This window comes from Chinchilla lanigera, unplaced genomic scaffold (assembly GCF_000276665.1).
Source record: "Chinchilla lanigera isolate Chin_1 unplaced genomic scaffold, ChiLan1.0 scaffold00069, whole genome shotgun sequence".
Classification (NCBI taxonomy): Eukaryota; Metazoa; Chordata; class Mammalia; order Rodentia; family Chinchillidae; genus Chinchilla; species Chinchilla lanigera.
In genome coordinates this window covers 3923217-3947618 of record NW_004955470.1, presented here as the reverse complement: position 1 = coordinate 3947618, position 24402 = coordinate 3923217, and the positions used below count along the sequence as shown (strand labels likewise).

At 55.4% G+C, this 24402-nt stretch overlaps 1 protein-coding gene across 1 annotated transcript in view; it reads left to right on the top strand.

Moving 5' to 3' along the window:
* Positions 1-21549: 21549 nt before the first annotated feature.
* Neurl3 (neuralized E3 ubiquitin protein ligase 3) overlaps positions 21550-24402 on the top strand; it is a gene marked incomplete in the record, with an annotated part of 5638 nt that continues 2785 nt past the window's right edge. The window contains 2 exon segments of the mRNA XM_005400830.2: positions 21550-21786; positions 24359-24402. Of these exon segments, the coding sequence (XP_005400887.2) occupies positions 21759-21786; positions 24359-24402 (72 nt within the window).

The window sequence follows — 24402 nt, the reverse complement described above, 5'->3', positions numbered from 1 at the left end:
TCTGATTCTCCTGGGGATGGCAGGGCCAGAAGAGAAAATTATATTTTGCATACACACACACACACACACACACACACACACACACACACACAAGCTGTGTGGCCTTGGGCAAGGCATTCAACCTCTCTGAGCCACAGGTGCCTCATCTGGAAAGCAGGGATAATGATTCATTTATGCATATGTTCATTCATCCAACATATGTCACGGGGTCCTACCGTGTTCCAACGCTGAGCTAGACGGAGACCTTGCCATGGCCAGAGCAAAGACCCTAAGCTTGTGGGGCAGAAATGCAACCCTTGCCAACCCCAGGCTGAGCAGTGTTCTGGTGCTGGAACGGGCCCAAATGCCTTCGAGCAGGATTTACCCATCAGACACTGCGCCAGCATCTCAGTTGGCCCATTCTTGTATGTGTGTGTGTGTGTGTGTGTGTGTGTGTGCCTTCATGTGCGTGCACCAGGGATTGAACCTGGGGCCTTCATGCTGAGCTACATCCCACAGTCCTTTTCAAATGTCTCCATTTTGAGACAGGGTCTTACTGACTCCCTAACTTGACCAATCTGTGATCAAACATCCTCCTGCCTCAGCCTCCCAGACTTGGTTCTTTCATTTAATGGCACCCCAGCCGTATGAAGTGGACACTGTTGTCCCCAGAGAATCCAGTGACATTGAGGAACAGAGAATAAATTCTGTGTGAAAGTTCCTAGACTCAACCACAAATAGGAAGGAAAAAGGACTTTACGCCGGGTCCCGGGCCCAGGGTAACTACAGCCCGATTCTGTGTCACGCTTTATCGCAAGTGGTAAATTTAGACTGGAGGTCAACGCAAAATGCATGGGGCACAGAATTTGTAATCAAGGAAGGTCTGTGTACCACTTACATAGATCTCAGCTGGCCCTCAGCCCTACGTTCTGTGACTATCCCTACCATTTGATAGGTGGGTAAAGTGATGTATGTAGTGGGTGAGTGGCTTCTGCCTGCCTGGCAGAATTGGGGGTGGGTCTAAATGCTGGGGGGGCAAGTGTGGCCAGAGAAGAACTACATCTCCCAGGATGCATAGCGGGGCAGGGCCTCCTTGCCAGTGTGTAATTTCTTGGCATTAAAAAAAAAAAGAGGAGGGGGGGAGGTGCAGGAACAAAAGTAAAGAGAGAAAGTATCAAAGCCTCAAGCGTCACGTCTAGGAATAGCCTCGGAGTTGGGCCAAGTCATTATAGACGATGAGTAATCCGGTTAAGTCATTTCTCTAAACACCATTCCTTCTAAGAGAATTAAAATATCAGCTTACATCAGAGTGGGGGGAGGCGGCTCCAGGGGGCCCTCGAGTGGTTGCTCTGGCTGCCCAGAGCAGTGGCTCCCTGCCAAGATGCTGCCAGCTGTGACTGGGCTCTGGCCGGGGACTGGCGAACGGGGGGGATGCAGGGGGCTGGGCACCAGGCCTCAGTTTACCCTGCTGCAAGGGAGTTTGGGGCTGCTTCTTTTCTGTGGAGTCATGTCCCTCCTGGGGGCAGCCCTGCAAGGTAAAGAAGGGATTAGACCAGAGGGAGCTGCCATTAATATCTGGATGCTGTCATGGCTACCCACAGCCTGGTGACATGGATGGGGAGGGGACAGGAAGATCTGATTTCCCTCTAGACTTCCAGGAACGTTATGGAGGAGGGCGGGGCTTCATGTCCATTTTCCCCCTTTCTTTTTAGTTACCCTGTATTAGGGGGACACGGGGCTAGAACAGCCCCAAGGCTTGTGGGGTGAGGGTGGTGGCGGGCGCTGGCTTTGACCTCCTGAGGACAGGACTGTAATGAGCTGGGGGGAGGGTGCTGATCACGAGGGCCAATGGGCCTCTAACCCCCGCCCTCTGAATTGCCCTGCACAGCCAGGCCCCCTCTGCCACCCTAACCGGGACCGTTGGCAGAGGAGGCCCAGAGACTCCTTGGCTTCCCAGAGTCCCAAGCAGAGCCCAGCCCGCCCCCAGCTTCTTGCCCTGAGCCAAGCTCTTTTAAAACTCCCTCCTTTACTAAAGAGGCTGCCCTCTCCACCACGAACCAGAACAGAAAGTGCCCCTGAGCCAGGTGGGCGCTCTGCAGCCCTGACACGCCTGCTTGCAGGTGGTGCAACCTGGGATGAGTTAGTTACTTTTGCTAAGCCCGTTTTCCCACGTGTGCAGTGGGCTGAGCGGTATCTAGCTTGCGAGATTACTGTGCAAACAAGAAATAGGCCTTCAGCAAGTGGGCGCAGCGCCGTGGTGACAGCGGACGCGAACATGGACTCTGACGGGGCAGCTGCTGAGTGTATTCGTCCATTCTCTGCTGCCCATGATACATTACCACAGACTAGGTGAGTTACAGAGAAAAGAGGTTTATTCGGGTCACAGTGCTGGAGGGCAAGGTTGAGAGGTCAGTCTGGTGATGGCCTCTTGCTAGCCTCTCAGATGGCACATGGCATAGGACAGGGAGCATATCTGTGCCCGTGTCTCTTCCGGTCTCTCTCTCTCATAAAGTCACCAGGATTCAATCATGGGAGCCCCACCTCATCTAACCCAAATCACCTCCAAAGGCCCCACCAGGGATGGTCGCAGAATGGGATTAATGTCAGCACACAAACCCCTGGAGGCATAAACTCTACCCAAACCACATCAGTGAGCTTTGGAACTGGTGAAAGAGAGCAAGCAAGAAAGAAATAACCCCCACAGATGCAGTAACCTCTGAAGCACTTGGCTCTCCTCCCCACACTTGGGGGACCTTATCCTGGCTGCACGCATGTCCCTTTGTTCAGCCTTGTCCTCTGCCCACCCAAGGGGAGCCCTTGCTCTGTTGTTCCCCGTCTTGCTGTGGTGACCTGCATCGGTGCCCTGAGTTGTCCCACCTGATCAAGTTTCCCAGGTTTAGGAAGTGGCTTCATTGTGCCCAAGTCCCTGTGTTCCCAGGTCCCTGGATGGGGCGGTAAGTGTCCAGAGTCCGGCTGGGATACCCAGAGCCAGAGAAGAATTGTGGAGTTAAGTGACTGCTCCCAGACAGAGTAGTCCCCATCACCCCTTGAATCCTGGGTGTCCAGGCTTTGGGGAGCTGATCCGGTGTGTGCTCCCTAATGCACTCAGGGGGCTTGTGATGTGGAGACGACGTGGCCAGGCTTGCAGCGGGCTGGGGTCAGTTAGCTCTAAAAACATGGGATCCCACGTTTCCTACTCCTCTGTGGCCTCCACATTCCATCTCAGCCCCCGAGGCTGGGCCTCTGCTTTTTGTAACTTGACGGTGACCCACCTGGAGACGGCTACAGGTGCCACCAGCCCGGCCTTCCTGACGGTGTGGTGGTCTTAGTCTGAAACGACACTGGATAGGGAGTGCTCACAGTGAACCAGGCGGGTGGTCCAGGCTACACTGTGGTCCTCCTCTCCCCACAGCTGACGTACATCTTTCAGCTGCTGCACCCCAGGGGCGTTGATGCTAAGCTGGCGTCACACAGCTGTGCATGTGCGCATGCGTCTCGCATGCAGGGACACCCACAGCTCACAGTCAGGCTCAGTAAGCACAGACGTGCTCCCTGCTGCTCCCTGCTGAGAATGGAAGGCCCCAGGCTTCTGCCTCACATCAGGGCCCTGTGCTGGCCCACTGTGGACACCTGGAGTTGGCTAGCCCCTTCTTCTTCCCAGCTGCCCACTGAGGCCATGGGATCTTCACCCATGGGCCTGGGGAAGGACTCTGATTGATCTGAAGCACTTCTCTCCCTGCCTTGGCCTCGCCAGGCTCATCCAGACCTGCCCTAGTGGTGCCAGCCACCCTCCCTGACAAATCTAGCAGGGCTGCCACCGAGGAGGCTGTCCCCCAGCGCCCATGCCCTATTCCTACACCAAGCGCTGCACATAGAGATGGTTAATCTTGATTGTCCGCTGGATTGAATTCAGAGATTATGAGAGACAAGTGCATCACAGAGGCTCTACCTTCATCTACAAGATGATCATGTCATTGGGAGATGGGGGAGACTTACAAGGCCCGGGTAAAGAGAGTGAATCTTAGAGCATGACCTTGGGACTATACGTGGTCCCTGGCCCTTTCCTCTCTGGCTTTTTCCTTTCCTCTCTGCTTCCTGGCCATCATGAGGAGGCAGCTTTCCCCCGCTGTGTCCTGCATGATGAGCCTGTCTCATTGCTGGCCCAAAAGCAATGCCATCAGCTTACCATGGACTTAAGACCCTGAAACCATGAGCCAGAACAAACCTTCCTTCTTTTAAATTATTCTGTGGAATTTTGCCTCAGCAATGAAAGACGGGCTTGCATGCATGGAGTTCCTCTATGTCTACAGTGCCTCCCTGTCTGGCTAGCTCTACCACGTCTGCCCCAGGAACTGCTGCTCAACCTTCAAGGCTCCACCCGAAGCAGATACCTCGGTGTCTTCATGTTCCCAGCACACAGCTCTCTCTGACATCTGCCACGCTGTGTTCCTGTGTTCAGTCCCATGCCGTGATGCTTCTGGCCAGAAGCTACCAAGCCCCTCTCACCAGTTAGGAACCATACGGCTGGCAGGGCCGCTGTGCCGGTCTGCTATTCTTCCAGGAGAAGAAAGAAACTAAGGTTCCAAGCGGGCCTTGTCTGAGGTCTCCCAGTGGGTTCAGAGGCACCTCCTGGTTGTTAAGGGCAGGACAGTCCGTGTCTCTCTGGAGACCAGGGCTGGGTGACTCTGCAGGCCAGGTTCCCCGCTCCATCCCTCTGGCTCTAGGCGGGGAGCTAGGCTCACAGCCCCTTGGCTGGTGTCCCCACTGCTGCTGGACCCTCAGTAGAAGCAGGAGTAGGATATGGGCCCCAACTCCACTGAGGGCAGCTTGACCTCAGCTCCAGGGAGCTCAGTGTCCCCCCACCCCAGCCCTGATCCACTTGTCACTACAGAGGGAGGTTGGGGACACCCAGTAGGCTCCCTCTGGTGAGTCTAAGGCCTGCTGGCTGAGCAGGACCCACCTCGGGAGAGTGGGGAGGCGATGGCCCTCTTCCTCCCTCAGAGAACAAGTGCCCCAAACCCACTAACTTCCCGGGCTCAGCATCCTTGCTGATGACGTCAGGGTGGCACCTCCTAGTGTGGTGACACCCTAGATCAACTATTTCTCCTCTCTCTCTCTTCCTTCCTTTCTTCAGTGGGGATTGAACCCCTGATCTCATGCATGCTAAGCAAGTGCTCTACCCTGAGCCGCACCCCCAGTCCCATGAGCTGTTTCTCATAGAACCTTAGAATTGCACAGGAAGCTCCCCATAAACACAGAGCTCTCACTGCAGCCCAGGGCAAAGCAGAGGCCTGGAGTGGGCCCTGGTGGAGACCCAGGAAAGCTAGGTGTGGGTCGCCACAGCACATAGGCCATCAGGTCCTGGAAGGGCCCGGCCCACCCCACCCTCCCTCCTTTGGCCTGCATGTGTCATATTTGGGGGCTTTTTAAAAAATAAACAAGGGCTGCATGAAACCCCTGATATTCTGGGTAAGTTTTGAAACAGCTCAGAAATCCCCTCCTCCCGTGTGAGTCAGTTGCGGGAGCAGCAGCAGAGCTGCAGGCAGCTAAGAGAAAAATTCTGCAAAATAACAGCTGGGCAGCCCCGTGTCCCCAGGGGTTTGAAATATTTGGGTCCCAGTTAGGTGCGGAGGCCTAAGACCCAGAGATGGGGGGCACTCAGTCCTGAAAAACGTCCCTGATGCCCCTCGCTGGTGTGGCAGGAAATGGAAGCCACTGGGGACACCTCAGGCCAGGCACTGGGGTCTCTCAAGCCTTTGACTTCTCCTACAAGCGCCACTCCAGGCTCCTTAGGAAATAGAAAATTCTTTCCAAGCATTTTTCTTTTTCTATTTTGGTGTCATGAGCACGTGTTTGGTTGACCAAGCCCCACCCGGTCCCCAACGACCCTTGGCTCCAGGGCGTCACCACTGCCGAGCTAGTGGGCAGGGGAGAGCAGCTGGGACCGAGCTGGTGGTGGCCCTGGGGACAGTGCAGGAGGGGGGCCAGGCGGGTGAAGGGGTTTCGGAAAGCGCTTTCCTTGCTCAGCCGGATCTGAGTCAAAAGGAGGTGCTGGCTCAAACTGAAAGAATAATTCGGTTAGCCAAGGCCGCCAATATTTCTCTGAGGCTCGAGCGTCTGCCAGGCAGGGAGCTCCAGGACTGCAGAGTCGCTGGTCCCTGGGGGCTTGCTGAAAGCCCCACACCACACACAGTTCCTCTTTCCACCTGGGGAAGGCGCAGGGCAGGAAGGGCCACCCAGAGGCATTACTGGGGTCTCAGGCGGAGGGCAAGAGGCCTCCGCCTATCCCTCAGGCCCAGCCCTGCCCTCTCCACAGGCCTCCCCTGGCTCTGTCCCCTCAGCTAGTCCTTGCCCACCAGCTTACAAAATCCTGCACAACCTAGTAAAGTAGAAGGGCAACACTTTCGTGGAAGTCCTGGGGTGTCTACCTACTCTGAACCTACTGGCGCACCATTATGAGAGGAGTTTGAAGCCAACTCGAAGAGAATCCCTTGGGTCCAGGCATCACCTCCTTCCTGCCTGCCTCACCCCTCACCCCATCTTGCTGCCAGGCCCTTGGCTGGCTGCGCCCACCCTCCACCCACCTTCCTCAGGGTCGCCCTCAGGCCAGGGAACAGGGAACATTCACAGGAGAGAAACACTGATTTCTATACGCAAGAGGTGATCAAAACAGTGTGAAGATTAAATTTAAAAATTTATTACAGTAAAAGACATATTGCCACAAATCCCCTCGGAATACTCCCCTCACTTGGAGCACACTCTGAAGCAGTTCTGGAAATCTTCTTTTGTGGGTGTCTTTATGAGGTGTGACCAAAAATGCAGTGAAAGCTGCGGCTGAGTGTCATCCCGTGCAAAGGCAGGCTCATAAAAACATCGCGCTGCATCTTCCTCCACCTTGTTCACCGCGTCCAGCACCATTTGACCTCTGGCTCTTTCCCTAAGGTCACAGTGAGCGTGAAAGGTAAATGCTTTGAATCGATTCAGGACATCGCTACGATAGCACAACCAAAGACACTCAGGAGAGAGGACTTCCAGAACTACTTCAGAAAGTGGCTAGGACAATGGGATCAGTGTGTTGGAAGTGAAAGGGAGGAGTTTGAGGAGATTCGTGGCAATGTGTCTTTCACTGTAACACATTTAGGAGAGAGAGAGAGAAGAAGGAAAAATTCACTGTATTTTTTGATCACACTGTATTATTTTGATCTAATCATTTTGAGGCTGCACTTTGGGGCGGGGTGAGTCAGGTGAGACCTGGGGCTCCCCTCACCAGCAGTTACCGCCTGAAGGTCACCTGTGTGGATTTGGTCCCTCCAGACCCCCCTCAGCTGTAAGTGGCCCTCCATCTTGAGCGGTGGCCCAGGTTTTGCAGACTCAGAAGCTTGTCAGCCTGGGGACCCTGCTGGATGCCGTAGCGTCCTGACCTCAGGACAGGTGTAGAAGGCAGTGCTGCTGCCTCATCTCCCCGGCCGCCCGGAACACCTGCTTGGGCCCTGCTGCTGTCTCAGCTCAAAATCCGCCTGGTAAGCAGGTCTGTCCTGAGCTCTCAGGCAGGCCAGGCGCACAGCTGCTCTCGCACGGAAGCGTCCTAGAGGCAGTGAGACAGCTGGACGCAGTGTGGCTCGCAGGGCCCGGCTGGCACATGCCACCCACAAGGACAAGCACAGAGGACGGCCGAGGTCAGAGCCCGCAGGGTCAGCTGAGCACGCGAGGAGGAACACACCTGCTGGTGGCCTCAGCCCTGGGTCCCCAGCCCAGCCCCAGGGCAATGCCGTGGGCCAGGGCAGGCAGGGCTGGAGGACACTGAGGAAGACCTGGCGTGTGGGTCCCCCTTTCACTGCTATAGTATAGGGAAGCTGGGAGGCACCAAGGTCCTGTGGAGGATCAGCTCCTAATACTGATATTAAAGTTGGTTCAATATTATCATGAGTGGTTTGGGAGAGCCACCTGGGGAGCCATAGGAGTGAGGGATTCTTGGCTCTGTCAGACAGCTAGGAACATCTGCCTTCTTTTTATTTGTTCGGAGGGGGCAGGATTTCACTATGTAGTTCAGGCTGGCTTTGAACTCATTATGTAGCCCAGGCTGGCCTCAAACTTGTGATCTTTCTGCCTCAGCCTCTCAAGTGCTGGGATTATAGGTGTGTCCCACCATGCCCGGCTCAGCTCTGCCTTCTGAGGTGCTGAATGAAGGCAGGACAGAGAGCAGGAGGTTCTGCCCTGTTATGGCACATGTGGGAGCCCCTCTGGCCCGGTGCCCACACATGAAGGATGCCAAGGGCTGCCCTGGGCCTGGCCATATGCATCAGCACCCCACGACCACTCAGCTGCCTCTTAGAGCGCCGTACCAGGGATGTGGAGGGTACCAAGCACACACTGGCACACGCACCAGGCTCGCTCCATGCAGGAGAGCACCACTCCTCTTCCCTTGGCATTTGGTCTCAGTTTAGTCCTAAGGGGATCAAGTGCGGGGAGGGGCCTGAGAACCCCAGGCCGAGGGCCCTGCTGGACTCTGGAATTTAAAGACTACTTCCTGCTTCCCATTACCGCTCCCACCTGGGGCCCCAGCCTGGGACTCTACTGGACTCTGGGGAGGCCCAGGAGCCCCATAAGGGGGCCTTGGTCCTGGGGTCATCAGGGAGTTCCTTGAGATGACCCTCAGGCCTTTGCATGTGCTGTCATCTGATTTTACAGATGGGAAACCGAAGGTCCAGAGCAGACAAGAGGCCAGCTGAGGGCCACACTGCAGCTTGGTGGCCGAGGAATGTCTTGTGCCTGCACATCCTGCTTTGCTCGGCTCTGCAGGTGGCAGAGGGAGCTGACCAGGAGAGGAAGGGGGTGGGGAGGGGACCCCCATAGACGTTTGTGGCGCATATACCTCAGCTCTGGCCGGATGCTTGGAGGGAAATGTATTTTGCTACCTTTTGTGTGGCATGAATTAAAAGAATGCCGTTGCTAATTTCTGCACAGTTTTTCTTCCTGTGGTCTGGGCTGTTTACCGAGAGTTCTGTTAATCAGTACATCAAGTGCGCGGTGCTCTGGGCCTTCCGGGGAATTCACTTTTCTGGGTATGCGAGGGTTAACTGGAAACTTGTCTTCCTAGACCTTGTTGAAAACTTTTCTACAAATGATGTGCATTTCCCCAACTTCATATTTTGAAAAGTTCCACTACTTTCTAAATATGTGACCTTGGTTAAGTTACCTAACCTCAGTAACCTCAGTTTCCTTATCTCTTAAATGTGCACAGTGATAACTCTCGAGGCTGCGAAAGGAACTAGAAATAGGAGCGGGGCTCAGCACATGGAGTGCGTGCCTAGCCATGGAGCCATGGTCACCTGCCGTCCCTGTCACCGGCTGGTCTACGGAGCTGGGGTTTAGGGTCGGGGTTTGGACGCATCGCCCGTTCTGTACACAGGCACATGGAATCTGCAGGAATGCGCATCAGTGTGGCTTCCGTCCCAGTGAAGTCCGTCCAAGAAGACCACCTTGGCCTTGTATAACCGGCTGCTTTCTCCCAAAAGCCACTGCACTTTGCTTACCATGAACAAGGACCAGCGCGCTCTGCTCTTCATTTGAGTTGTCAGGACTCCTCTGGGGAGGGTCAGCTGTCCTGCATTGCGTGCCCTCGGGACACAGCCCGGGCCCCCCTCTTCCCATGGAAGGGAGGGGCGTTGCCCAGGGAGGAGCAGCGCCTCCTGTAGGTGCTCAGAAACCATCACACCTCACTGTGCTGCCCAGGTGGTCTTGAACTTCTGGACTCCAGGGGTCCTCCCGCCAAGGCCTCCCAAGTGGCACCACCAGCCTGGGACAAGGAATTTTCCGACCTGGACTGTGAGTTGAGAGACTGCCCTAAAGTGGGGAGCCCAAGGGATGCTGAGGGACACTGCTCCTGCTGGCTTGGAAGGGTGCTGGGGAGGGTGGGGGGCAGGCTGCCAGGCTGCTGCTGAGCCCGCTGCAGCCAACCCACACCTCAGAACAAGGCCGGTGCCCGTCAGGCCACAATCAGGTTCAGATGCCGCTTCAGCGAAAGGGCACCAGGGTCAGAGTCAGATCAACTCCCAGCTCTGTCCCTGCTATGTGACCTCAGGCATGCTGTGAGCTCTCTGGCCTTCCTTGTGCTTATCTGTAAAATGGGAACAGTCATCTCTCTGTGTCGTAGGGGACTGGATGCAGGAGCCCAGAACCCGGGAACACTCAGGTCCTTTCTGTAAAATTATGCAGTGATTGCCCCCACGGACCTGTCACCGTATCCTTTAACCCATGTCTACATGGCTTACAAAAGTCAGTGCCATGGGAAGAGCTGGCATCCCGCATTGTTCAGGGACCAGTGACAAGGAAAACGTCTGTACATGTACAGAGGTTCAGTACAGATGTGGTTTCATTTTTTTAGACTATTCCGGACCCACAGTGCTTTGAACTACACACTCAGAAGTGCAGGCACGGGGCTGACTTTTATGAGGTAGGACGGAGCAATATGGTGAATGTTTATTTATTTATTTTTTTCTAAATGCTTTTTACTGAGAAAAAGCATATATCTCTGCTATAGTTTAGACCTAAAACGTCCCCACAAACTCTCATGCATTAGAAAGGTGACGCATGAGGGCGCTGTCTCCTCAACGGAGTCACCCTCTGATGAGCTCTGCAGCTAATGTGCTGTTAGGAGGCGGGCCCGGTTGAAGGAACAGGTCGGAGTCACCAAGTCTGGATCCCAATTGTTGTGCAGCGTGAAGAGCCATTCCACGGTGCTCTGGGCAGGCTGCAGGGGCAGCCACAGCTCCCGTTACACTTCAGGGGGCGGCTCACTCTCCATCCCCTGCCCCCGGAGCCCCTGGACAACAGCAGGATCATCATTGAGAAAAGTATCAGCATACCCAGATCAAAAGCTCTCCCGGGGCACTGACTCCCAGGCTTGGGCCTGGCTTGACAGGTCTCTGGATCCAGCGGTGAGACCCAGCGGGTGAAGAAGCAGACAAGCACTGAGGCTCCAGCACCATGTTCTCCGGCCCAAGCTGACATCACATAGAAACTCCTAATACACAGCTCCTAGTTTATGCACACCACATTAGAAGTCGTCTAGGACAGGAATAGACCTTCCAAACACAGGGAAAGGCTGTCAGCAGTTCCTCTTCCTGCACTATTAATGACCAGAGCACAGGCAGGCCATGATCACTTTTAAATACAGGGTATGGTGAATGTTTAAATAAAAAAAAAAAAAATCATCACAGTAAAAGACACATTGCCAGGAATCTCCCTCAAAATACTCCTCTGGCTTCGAACACACATCCCAACCTTCTTGCCTCTTTCTGAAGCAGCTCTGGAAGTCCTCTTTCGTGAGTGTCTTTAGATGCTCTGGTGTGGCTGCCTCTGGGTCTTGAACTGATTCAAAATATTTACCTTTGCTGGTCATTTTGACTTTGAGGAAGAGCCAGAACTCAAACGGTGTTAGGCTGAGTGAATAAGGTAGATGAAGATGTATCATCAGGTTTTTATCTGACACAAACTGCCATAAATGTTTTGAATCAATTCAGGGTATCCAGGCAGCCATGCAAAACCACTCATGAAAGAGGACTTCCAGAACTGCTTCAGAAGGTGGCAAAAATGCTGGGATCAGTGTGTTTTACGTTAAGAGGGACTCTTTTGAAGGAAATTAATGGCCATGTGTCTTTTAGTTAATAAATCTTTTTATTTAATGCCAAGCATGGTGGCACATGCCTGTAACCCCAGCACTCAGGAAGTTGAGGCAAGAGGATCACCAGGAGTTCAAGGCCAGCCAGGTCTACGCAGTGAGCTCAAGAGCAGCCTGAACTACGTGGGAAGACCCTGTCTCAAACAATAACAACAAACTTTGTTTTTTAATTTAAATATTCACTGTATTGTCCGTCCATGCCTTGTATTACCTCTTGGGGTTGATGTACAGACACATGAGATTAGTGTGTGAGAAATCAGCCTTCTGCCCTGTTCTAAGAGCCGTTGATTCCTTTAGTGGCTAATTTATATTTCCATCTGATTTACGGGATACAATGAACCAGTATCCTTCATGCTCCTCCCAAACAATGCCAGGGATCTTTTAAACATCAACTCCAATTACCTACCTCTCATTTCCTATATGTCACCATCTAACATTTATCTTTCCATCTTTTTTTTTTTTTTCTGGTACCCGGAATCGAACTCAGGACCTTGCGCTTGCCAGGCAGGCGCTTATGCCGCTGAGCTATATCCCCGGCTCATTTTCTTTCCATCTTATCTTCAACATTATGAGCTACTTAGTATTGCTATTCATGACAAATCCAGGACTACACCGCTGGCTCACTGCGGCAGGTGGGATCTTCCCAAGGCAGAGACAGTCACGTTCCCCATGCGCAGCACGACCTTGCCACCCCGCAACAAGGCCAGGGTCTAAGTCTTCTCTTGAATCTGGGCTGCCCTTGCCGACTTGTTTACAGAATGGTGCAAGTGACAGGGTGTGACTTCTGCAGCTGGGACAGAAAAAGCTCTGCACCTTCTCCCCTGTTCCCTGGACCGCTTGCTCCTTGGCTGCTCCACTGGGGAGGCGCTTGTAGGGGCCGTGTCAGCAGCATCCTTCGAGCAGTGCCTCTGAGCTCCAAGCTCAGCTGTCAGAGACTTAGGCGAAGAAGCCCCTGGGTACTTCCAGGCCTCGGTCTTCTGGGTCCTGCTCAGCCATTCCAGGCTTTCCAGCTGAAGGCCCGGAGGTCGTGGAATGCAGCCACGCCATTCTTGCTGCGCCTTGCGAGAGTTCCTGAATCTGTGCAGAAAATACAATGGGTGGTGTTTGATAGGGTTTATATCTAGGTATTCCCTAAGAGCCCCATGCACTGGGATCATAGGCGGGGCTTGGAGCTGACTGGCTGCTGGGGGCGTGGTCTGAGAGGCAGGTCGCTGGGGGCGTGGCTCTCCCTGCGCAGCTCCTCGCTTGTGCTTGTCTCTCAGCTTCCGGTCGGTCGCACACTCCGCCATGCTGTGAGCAGCTCTCCTGCGCCGTGTCCCTGTGCCCCGCTGCCCTGCTTTGGAGCCAGCTGACTACGGACTGAAACCTCTACACACTGTGAGCAAAAAAAGAAATCTCTCCTCCTTTAAGTTGTGGGCGGTGGGTATTGCGTCTCAGAGACAAGAATGTGAATTCGGGATGACTTGTTATACCCCAAGGATTAACGGGGAACCCTCGCTGTTGCACACGTCTCCTGTGGGTTCGGGTTCCTTCTTATCAGTATACGTGCTATGGTACTTCTTTCCCTGAGGATCTTGAATGATTCTCGGTGATCCTTCAAATGTCTCTTTGTCTGCAAATATCCGCCCCTCCTTACTCCTGAATAATTTTCTCGATCTAGAATTGGAATGTGGTGGTTACACTCCTTCAGCACATTGGAGGGATGTATGCTTAGTGTCTTATGGTCTCTATTAAGGTGGAAAGTTGCCTCCAGTAAATCTAATTATTGCTCCTGCTCTAGTTTGGAGTTCAAATGGTCCCCCAACAGTGCGTGCAGCCCAGTCTTGCCCCTCAGGTTGGCGCTATAAGGAGGAGGTGTCCAATGGAAGAGCTTTAGGTCGCTGGGGACGCCGCTGGAGGGGACGGTGGGGCTCCGGTCCCTTCCTCGTCTCTTTCTCTTCCCAGCCAGGTGGTGAGTGGCTTTGCTCTGCCGTTGCCTCCCCGGGACAAACTGCCTTGTCAAAGCAGCAGGGCTTCCTGATCATGGGCTAGAAGCTCTAAAACTGTGATCCAAATAGACTTTTTTCTTCCTAAGTTGATTACCTTAGGTATTCGTTACAGTCACAAAAAGCTAGTAAACCCCTATTAAAATGCTTATTCTATCTATCTATTATCAATCTATCTCTACCTTTGCAGTACTGGGGATTTAATCCAGGGTCTCCTTCCTGAGCTACAACCCCAGCCCTTTTCATTTTTGTCACTTAAGACCTAGCCTTGCTAAGTCACTCACTTGCCCACGCTGGGCTCCAAGTCGTGATCCTCTTGCCTCGACCCGCCAGCATGCTGGGATTACAGATGTGCACCTTCACGCCAAGCACAAACTTCCTTTTAAACGAGCCATATTTTTTCTGATTATTTTTAAGATTTCTTTTTGGTGTTCTGCAATGTCTGTGTGTGCATTTATTTGTATTTATCTTGTCCAGGATGCAGTGTGACTTTTTGATCTGAAAGTTCATGTCTATTTCCCATTCTGGAAAAATTCCATCCATTGTCTTTTCAAATATTGCAAATACTGTCTTTCTTCCATTCATTTTGAGTTCTTCTTTTGGAGCTCCTCTTCGTTTGGAACTCAGTTTTCTCATTTTATGATCCATATTTCTTACCCTTCCTTTCAGATATTCTAAGTCCTTCACTGAGGGCTGCATCCTGAGGAATTTTGCAGACCTGCTGTCCAGTCGTAGTCTCAATTCAAATTGTTTAAAAATTCAATGTTTATATTTTTCATTGTCTTCTTTTTAAAAGCTGTCCTTTTTCGTAGCATCCTGTTCTTTCACTATCATTTTATTCTTTCCTTTATATTTTTAACCCTAATTATATTTTATTTATTTATTTGTTTGTTTGTTTGTTTGTTTTTCTGCTACCAGAAATCGAACTCACAACCTTGCACTTGCCAGGCAGGCACTGTGCCGCTGAGCTAAATCCCCAGCCCTCCTAGTTATATTTTAATATGCTGATTTTATATCTCCTTCAGCTTATCCCAAGTTCCCTTTTTGAACAAGTTCTCAGTATGTTACCCAGGTTGGCCTCAAATCCTTAAACTCACAATCCTCCTGTCTCAGCCTCTTGAGCAGCTAGAATTATAGATGTGCACATGATAGCTCGCACATGCTGGGGCAGGTTGCTTTTCCTCTTCATCGCACCTGCTGGGCTCTCATGGTGGATGTTTTTTCCATGTGATCTGTGGTTGTTGGGGGTGACCTCATCTTCATGTGGATCGTGTTGTCCCTTGGAAGTCCTGTGTGTCCTGGGTTTTAAAAATGGCCTCAGAGATGTTTTTCATTTGTTTTGCAAAGCTCTAAGAGTTCAGCTTTCCAGCTGGGGATCCTTTGCCATGTGGACATCATACATTTGGATGTCATCTCCATGAACAGTTATGGTTTCAAGTTTTTCTTTTTCCCAGGAAACTTTTCTGCCACCCTGAGCCCTGAGCCAAGACAAGATTGTTGGCCACTCCCCTGGATTGGCAAGTACATTCTTTCCTCCCAGGGTTGGTGACTTTTCCCTCACTGAGACAAAGTGCCTGACACCTTCCTCTTAAAGGAGAAGAAGTTGATTTGAGCTGTAGTTTCGGAGTGTTCGGTCCATGGGAGACAGCTCCAAGGCAGAACCATTATGGTGGAAGGGTGTAGCAGAGGAGATCAGCTCAGCTCACAGCAGCCAGGAAGCAGAGAGTAGGGAAAGATTCAGAGATCAATGCCCAAACACAGGCCTCTGTTGATCCACTTATCTAACAGGCCTCCTAGCAGTGCGTTCAGCCACAAGCTCATTAGTGGATGAATCCATTGAGAACGCTAGCACCTCATAATCCATTCACCTTCCAAAGACACACACGGATGTGGAGATGAGACTAGAGCTGGATTTGAGAGAAAGGAAGGATGTGGGCCAGGGGTGGGAGTAGGGGAAGGTTGTGGCTCATCAAGAAGAGTGAGAAATGTCCTAGACCCCTTGAAAGGAGTAGCTGGCTGAGGTAGAATTTAACTTTGTCTTCTGTGCTGAACTGCTCTGTAACCCTTCCCCCATGCTTACCCCTTGCATGATTTTCCACCTTCAGTAAAAAGTCAGTATTAATATTCAGGACTAAGATACTTCAGTACTAATGATACTTCAGTATTAGCATTCACTATTAGTCCCTTTTCTGTAGCTATATCAAAATACTACAGCCTGGGTACTTTATGAAGAAAAGAGGTTTGTTTAGCTGATATGGTTAGACAGGAAGGCAGTAAGATTCAGTGACTGGCTCAATCTCTTTATGATAACCAGCTCTCTCAGAAAGGGACCTGGGTTCCATGAGAAAAATATTAATATCTTCCAAGGCCACACCCCCAGTGGCCTAACCGCCTCCCACTGGCCTAGCCCCTTAAAGGTTCCAACACCTCAACACCACCACATTTGGGTCCAGGCTTCCAGAGCATGAAGCCTTGGGGGCATAAACCACATCCAACCCTTAGCAGTTGCCAGTTGCAAATGTTTGGGTCAGTCAGTGGTACTTGAGTAAAACCAAGGGAACAGAACCTACTTGGATGCGCAGGGATGCAAAGAAAGTATCCACAGGATGCCAGAGTTAGTGGTGCACACCTGTAATCCCAGCACTTAGGAGGCTGAGGCAGGAGGATCGCTGTGAGTTTGAGGCCAGCCTGTACCACATAGTTCAGGGCCAGCCTGCACTACACAGTGAGATCCTGTCTCCAAAAACCGGAATTTAAAGAAGGCATTCACCATATTGCCTGGGTACACCACACAGATCCCAGCTCTCCTGCTGTCTGTTCCCTGTGCTCCTTGGGTGCTGCAAGCTGCAGTCACCTCCAGCACAAGTACTCAGCGTTCGCCATGTTCATCCCAGACCCTCGCCCTGTGTCCTTCCTGGTACCCGTGTCGCCTCCCGCCTCTGCCATCCTATTGTCACCTGCCCTCCTTGGGTCCTCCTCACCTCCCAACAGGGGCTCAGAGCCATCAGCAATTGTGTTTTCTATAGAACAGAGCTCAAACCCACCTTAGCGTGGCCGTTGTGATCGGGCACCACTGTCCCCTCTACCCGCACAGCGCCAGCCGCCCACTCGATACCCACTGCCTCCTTCCTTCATAACGGAGCCCCAGGTTTTAGCTGCTCCTCCTGACAAAGACATGTTTCAGATTCCCTTGCAGCGTGTTATGACCACATGACAAGTTCTGGCTAATGAGATGTAGGTATTTATAAATCAGCTTAGTAGAGAACAGGCTTAGCTGAAAGGAATGCCCCTGTTGCCCAGAATTTTGTTGTACTGGCTGGAGCTCCAGCAGCCTTTTTGGACGTCACAGCTCCCACCCCCATGCCACTCTGGCTTTCCCAGCTCCGTGTGGGCCTCCTGTCTCACTTACCTATCAACCAGGGTGTTCGTGAAGTGGCTGAGGGACAGGGATTGTCCAGACAGGGCGGGCAGGGAGGAAGTGCCATCGTGACCCTCCTGGGCCTCCCTCCTCCGACCCCAAGGCCGGGATGGGGCAGCTACTGCTGCAGAGGACGCAGGAGACCCCAGGATGTTAGGGTGCTCCTGGAGCAGGTGGACTTGGTGAGCCACAGCAAGCGCCCTCCGGGGATGCCTCCCTCCCGGGTCAGTCCCGCTCCTCTCCCCCAGGGGGCGGTGCTGGGCAGGCCCTCCTGGGGTCCGCAGTCGTCAGCGTGGGAATTTGGGCAGTGCGGAGCGTGCAACGTGCCACCCGCCCGACCCAGGTGGAGGACCGCGGTGGAGGACGTCCCCAGCACCCACAGGCGTCCCTGGGCGCCTCCCAGGCACTACGCCCGGGAGCGCCGACCCGACACTTTACTTATTTGTCCATGTTGGCGGTGCCCAATGACTGCACTCATCGCGGGGACCTGGCCCCTGCCCGTGTCACGTCCTGATTCCTGTCTCATCCCCTCCCCTCGCCTCCTCCCTCCACCTCTTAGCCCCCTCCCACCTGTAAAAGACCTATCACCCTCGTTTATTTCACGCTGTGTTTTTACATTGGGTTTCTCACGTGAGAGAAGCAACGTTTAAGCTCGTGTGCCTGACTTAGTTCACTCCGCATTGTGGTCTCCAGTTGCATCCATTTTACAAATGACTCAGATTCATCCTTTTCATGGCAGAGTTCTGCTCCCTTGTGTGTAACGGCCACTCAGTGCTCGTGGCTGGGTACCACAGGAGTGGGCGCCTGGGGGCTGCGTTCTGGATCTGTGACGCGTCACAGACAGGCACGCTGTTGCGGGCAACATTGCAGTTGTGCTTTCGTTGCCCATGGGGATCCGTCCTCCTGCAGATGCGGAAACTGGCGGAAGCTCAAGTCCCTTATGTGAAAGGGCCTGGCATTTGCATTTGCCCTTTGTGCATCTCCCCAGAAACGCTGCTGTTGTTATTCTGAGACAGGATCTCAACTATTAGTTCAAGCTGGCCTTGAACTCACTGTGTAGCCCAGGCTGGCCTCATACACACAGTGATCCTCCTGCCTCAGCCTCCCGAGTGCCGGGATTACAGGTGTGCATCACACCTTCCTGGCCGTCAGGTGAACTTTTAAAGAAGCCACGACACTGACCTGTTTGGCCTGGCCAGGTTCTCTCTGGCCACTTACTGTGATCCTGGTGTTCAGGGGCGCATTTCCAAGAGCAGCAGCCCCATTCCCACGGCACCCTCCACCTCCCACCTCCCACCCAGTCCTCTGCGATTTCAGCAGGGGCAGGGGCACAGATGGGTGCTAGCAGTGCACTACAACCGGAGTTCCAGGGTCCTGACGGCAGGGGTCCCACGGCTGGCTGCCAGGGGTCGCCGGCTGGTGTGAACCCTGGGCCGCCGTCCCGGAGCACCCAGGCTTCTTGTCAGGTGACTGGCACAGAGCACTTTGTCATGGTAGGACCTGAGCAAATTGAGAGCTGGCTGCCACGGAGGGGTCCCAGGAGGTGACAAACAAGCCCGGGGAGGGGGCTTCGGAAGTTTAGCCCGGGACCGCACCACCTGGCAGCTTTGAGGGCTTAGGAGACTGCAGCGCATCCTGCAGTACTGACTGCGCCCAGCAGGGGCCGCCCGACAGCTGCTCCAGTCCCGAGGCTGCCAGGGTCGCCCCGCTCCTTTAGTGCAAGATTTACCTGACCTCCTCTGGCGTCCTGAGCAAAGGGTTGCAAAGAGGCACCAGCTTTGCCATGCCGGTGGCGCGGCACGGGAGCGGGAGGTGCCGTCTGCCCAGTCCGTCAGTGACCACCCGTAAAGCGCCTCCCTGGGGTGTGCCCAGGCAAGGGGGTGACGTGAGCTAAGAACCCCTGAGTACCTAGGAGGTGCCACGCGGCCGAGGGAGGGGCGCGGCAGGGCACAAGCACCAGCGCCCTGCCACAGCCTGATGGTGCACAAGTTGTTTAACCTCTTTGTGCCTCCGTTTCCCCATCTGGGATATGGAGCTGTTAGAACGAATGGAACCCACCTATGGCTTCAGCACAGGGTTCTCAGGGTAGCACAGGGCTGGAATTAGCAAAGGTGCTGTTTCCTCACACATCGCTAACCCACTCACAAGGGGCCCATTAACAAGAGGGGAACATACGTGCTTACTTCTTTAGTGCAAGATTTACCTGACCTGGGGGCCTTCAGAATGGAGACCCAGGTGGGACAGGGTGGGGCACGCCTGGAATGCCAGTCATCTGGGAGGCTGAGGCAAGATCTCGAGTGGAAGTCTAAGCTCATAGCTTAGTAATGCCTGCTGCAAAATACAAAATGAAAAGGCCTGAGGATATAGCTCAGTGGTAGAGCACTTGCGTTGCATGCTCAAGGGCCGTGGGTTCAAGCCCCAGTGCTTCCACAAAAGAAAAGAAAAAGAAATGAAGACCCAAAGAAGCGAGGAACTTGGTGTTCCTCTGGTGTACTTGGTGGCGTAGGGACACTGTGAGGGGATATGTGTGGTGGAGAGGAGCAGCTGTCCAGGGGATGCGCAGGTGGGAACAAGGTCTGCTCCAGTTGTCCCCTGCCCTCACTTCAGCGGGGAGATGCAGATGAGGGCTGTGTCTGCTTCCTTGGAGAAGGGCGAGGGGGGCTGGGATTGGCCTCCCTGTTTCTGCTGATTTCGCAAATGCCATGCTAAGGCGCTTCCCCCACCTGCCATACTACAGACTGAGCCCAGGGTGTTCACGCAGAGCTATAGCCCCAGCCCTTTTGTAAATTGTGAGTTAGCATCTTGCTAAGACACGAAGTTACCCAGGCTGGGTTTGAGCCTGTGATCCTCCTGCCTCAGCCTCCCGCAGTGCTGGGATTACAGGCGTGCACCACCATGCCCAATCAAGAGGCCATATTTTAAGGCGGCATGCCTAGAACCCTGTCAGCCCGTCACAAAAGTTCACACGTGTGCTGGGGACCTGCCTGACGCCCCTGGATGGTGGCCACAGAGGCTCTGGCTCCTCGCACTGCCCGTCCCCTCTGAGGTCCTGCAGGTGGACAACAGGCCCGCCCCACCCTGCCCCCTGGATTCGGTCAGCCAGTTGGCCACGGCGCACCCAGTAATTTTCCAGATGGGCTGAGGCAAAGCTGTGACCGATTGCCTGCTAAGACGCCTCGCACAGCCCTTACAGAGGCAGCTGATCGGCCAGGTGCCCCTGGCTCCAGCCCTCACGGCTGCTCCCGGCAACCAGGCTTTGGGGCACAGTCCAGAAGGCAGGAGGGGAGCCTCCAGTGCCACCCAGAGACTTTGGGCTGCCCAAGGCCAGAGGGCGCTGGGGGAACCGCCAACCTGGGTCCCTCAGCTGGGCCAGCAGGGCCCCCAGCCCAGGGCTCAGGCTCCTGGGAGCTGTCTGTTCAGGGGCAGAAACGGAGGAGCTAGCAGGGGGCACCTGAGAGGGCTGGTCCAGGGTGCAGCATCGCCTGCCTTCCTCTTGCCCGGAGCAAAGCCAGCACGTTGGGTGGGGAAGGGCCCCCAGAACAGCCCATCCTGGCTTCCTGCTGGAGACAGCAAGGCCCAAGGAAGACAGGGAAACGCGGGGCACAGAACCTGGCTCTCCTGACCCCTCATCCTCTCCCAGCCAGTGGTTCACCGCAGAGCGAGCTTAGAGCAGCCCCCAGTTGTGGCCTTGAGCTGGGGTCTTGGGACCTCAGCCTGGAGGTCGGGGGCCAGGCCACTCACAGCCCCCAGACCAAGCTGGAGCCTTGGCACCCAAGGGGGCTCACAGGACCCCCTTGTTAGGAACACCGCAGTCCCCAGGGCCCGGGCCTCTGGTCTCTCTGCTTTTAACAAGACCCCCAGAGACACACGTGCTCGTTGCCGGTGGGAGGCACCAGGTCAGGGCAAGCCCTTTCCCTCCACAAGCTTCAGTTTCCCTATGGGAAACCCAAGAGCAGAGGATCTCTGGTTTCAAAGGCCTGACCTCCTATGGTGCTTTTTGATGATATGGCTGATGCTAGAAAGTAGCATGGAGCCAGGGATATAGCCCAGCGGCACAGCGCCTGACTGGCAAGCACGAGGTTGTGAGTTTGATTCCTGGTACCCGAAAGAAAGTAGCATGGAGCTATATGCCCAGCACTTTGAGAAAATAAAAAATAAAAAAAACCTTTTGAGACAGCAGCTCACTAAGAAATTACCCAGGCTGGGCTTGAACTTGCAATCCTCCTGCTTCAGCCTCCCAGAGTGCCGAGATTACAGGTATATGCACCACCACACCTGGCTAACTGGAGATGCTTTTTAAAACTCCTAAGGCCCAGGCCCTACTCCAAGCCCAGGGAACCAGACACCCTGGGACAAGGATACTAACTAATCTGTCCTGGGCAGTTATAGCACAAGGCCAGGCTGCGATGGGTCAGAAGTGAGGCAAGACTCCCCGCTGCCCGCCCTGGTCATGTCCATGTCCCGTTTCCTTTTCTCAGGCAGCCAGCTGCGGCAGACCTGCTCCGAGCCAGGAGAAGCCACCAGGAAATTCCCTGGACATTGTAATGTGTGACAGCAGCTTCTAATTAATCATCAACCCTGTGATACGATCTCCACCCATAAAAGAGAGACCCGCTGAGGCTTCGGGGAGCTGAGCCCTGGCCTTCCCCCAGCAGTTCCTGCCAGACGGGGAGCTGTGCCCGAAGACCCCAGGCTGATGGGTGCCCACCTCTGCTCGGAGGCCGGTAAGGAGACTTCCTGTTTCCCGGAGCCGGGCTCTGAAGCCAGGGAGGCAGAGGGGACAGAGCTCGGTCACCATGCGGGACTCGGAAGGTAGCGGGGTGGTGTTGACCTCGCTCAGGAAGGGTTTCCCACGCGGCTCAGCCCCGGGTGAGGTAGTGAGCTTCCTGTCCCTCAGGGGTCCAGCAGAGACGGCCCAGGACTGCTTCGGTGACACAAAGACCACCAACCCATCTCATTCTCAGGTCCTGGCGGGCAGAGAGAAAAGCGGCCAGGCTGGGCAGCAGGGCAGAGTTAGGGGGTCAGGCAGAAAGCAAGGGGTCCCAGCACGGCCAAGTTGGACTGCGGGATCTTGGGCAAGTCCTTCTGTCCCCAGTCTCAGTTTCCTCTTCTGCAGGTTGGGGACAGTGTGACCCAAAGTGTCCCTTAGCAGAGGGCGTTGGGTTGGCAAGAGACCCAGGTCTTTGATGCCCACAGCTTGGGAGCCCCCAGGCAATGCACCAGTGCCCCCAGTGGGCACCTGAGCCTCACACCCCAGCAGGGGCTGTACCCAGGGCCACCCTGCCGTGCCAGCTGCGTTTGGATTACAGGCTGGGCAGTGACAGGGCCATAAAGGCGGCAGCATGAGGGTTGGGGGCACAAGGAGCTGGGCCCCCACTTCTGGCCAGGAGAATATTGGGTCCTGTGCAGCCTCCTCAGCTCTGAGCGCTTCCCAGGGAGGCTGCAAAGTGTTAGAGGGCGCCCAGCCCCAGCGCCTAGGAGTGAGGGAGCCGGGCTGGGCTGTGAGGCCCTCCTGGAGCAGGAGAGGGTGCACCGGGTAGGCAGGTCAAGGGTGGGAGGAGCCGGGCAGAGGTGGGTGCCCACACCCTTGATGGCCCTGTGGCCCAGCTCCAAACTCAGGCAGCAGAGCTGTGTACAAAGCAGGGGAAAGGGCCCCACGGGTGGGTGTGTCCTGCAGGCCCATGCTAGGCTTGCAGGCAGGGGTGGCTGAGCCCCATTCAACCTGGGCCTTGTGCGGTGAACAACCAGTACTGCCACAGGGGACAACGCATGTGCAGAGACCAGGCCCCAAGGAGCCCTTTGTTCCCTGCCTGTGGTGACGCCTTACACGGGCCACACTCGGGCTAAGGGGCTGCCTCAGGTGGGGCTGTAACCCAGGTGTGCAGCTGGGAGGAGTGGGGTCAGGGTGTCCCCTCCACGCCCTTCCTCTAACTAACAGGAGGGCTCTGCAGTCTGTCAGGTTCTGCCCAGGTCAAGGCCAGCTTCTCCTGGGGTCCCAGGGCCTCTTTCCGCCGCCAAGGGACACAAGTACCCACCCAGCCACTCCTGGGAAGCTCGCTCTACCCCAGGCTGCCGGCTGGCTGGTCCCTGGCTGCCCGCCAGGAAACAGACGGAGGTGAATGCCCCCCACCCCGCCCTGCACAGCATGGGTGCCACCCCACTCACTGCCCAGGCAGCGGGGAGGGGCCAGAGCAGCTGCCCAGGCAGGACGCCCCACAGGACTGGACAGGCTCCAGGTTCCTGGCCCTAGAGGGTCAGTTCCGTTTCCCACAGGGGCCCTTGGGGTGGCATCAGGTCAGAAGCATTGCCTCTGGGGACCCCCTTGCTTAGGGGCAGCAGTGAGGAACAGGGCCCGGGCTACATCTATGGGACGGGGGTGACACGGGGCAGGGGGGAGGGGGTGAGTACCCCACAGGGCTCTGCAAAGGCCCCTCCAGAGGTCCCCAGGCACCTGCCCCTTGTGCCCCAGATAAGGGCATTTCCAGGAGCTTACCTGGGGCCCTTGGGGTCAGGGATGGATTCCTTGCCACCTCAAGGGCGTCCTTGCACCCCACGAGGTCCAGCTTCCTCCAGACCACGGGGCTGAGAGAGGGGACAGCTGCCCGGAAGGGGACTTAACTTCCTGCTGCCAAGTGGATGCCTGCGAGAGGTCCCGCGGCTGCAAAGCCCCTCTGGGCCTCGGCTGGGCGGGATCGGGCTCGCAAGGCGCTGACCTCAGACCCTTCTCTGCCCCAGCGCCGCGCTGCCGCCGTGGGAGCTGCTGGGTCCCTTTCTGTCCCAGGACCGGGAGGTCACCCTGGGGGGGCGCGGCCGTCACGAGCGGGAAGTGGGGTCAGAGAGGCAGAGGGGCAAACAGCGCCCACGCAGGACCACCGCGGCCAGGGCAGCCCCGCGCGGGCGCGATAAGCTGCAGGGATGCCCCGCCGCAGCGGCCTTCCCGCACCGCTAGTCTGTCCGTCCCGCGCCGGTTAGACGGCCCGACTGCGCCTTGCTTTTCCACGCGCTCCTAAGGTCGGGGCTGAGGCCTGGGGGGCTCCGTGGGAATCAGAGCCAGGCCAGGGAGGCGGGCCCCCCACCCGCTCCGCACAGGCCTCTGGGGTCTCCGGGGGCAGGGCGAGGCAGTGCCCTTGGCTCAAGGTGGCCCCAGAGGGCGGGGACAGGTGGAAGGGGCCCCGGGGTGGTCAGGGTGGCCCAGGACGCTGGGGCGGGGGTGGGGGGATGCCAGGGCCCCCTAAGGAGCCGGCGGGCCGGGCCGGCTCACACCGACGCGTGCCTCACCCCCACCCTGTCCCGCAGATGCGCAGGTCCGGGGCGAGGCGCTGCGCTTCCACGCGGCGGCC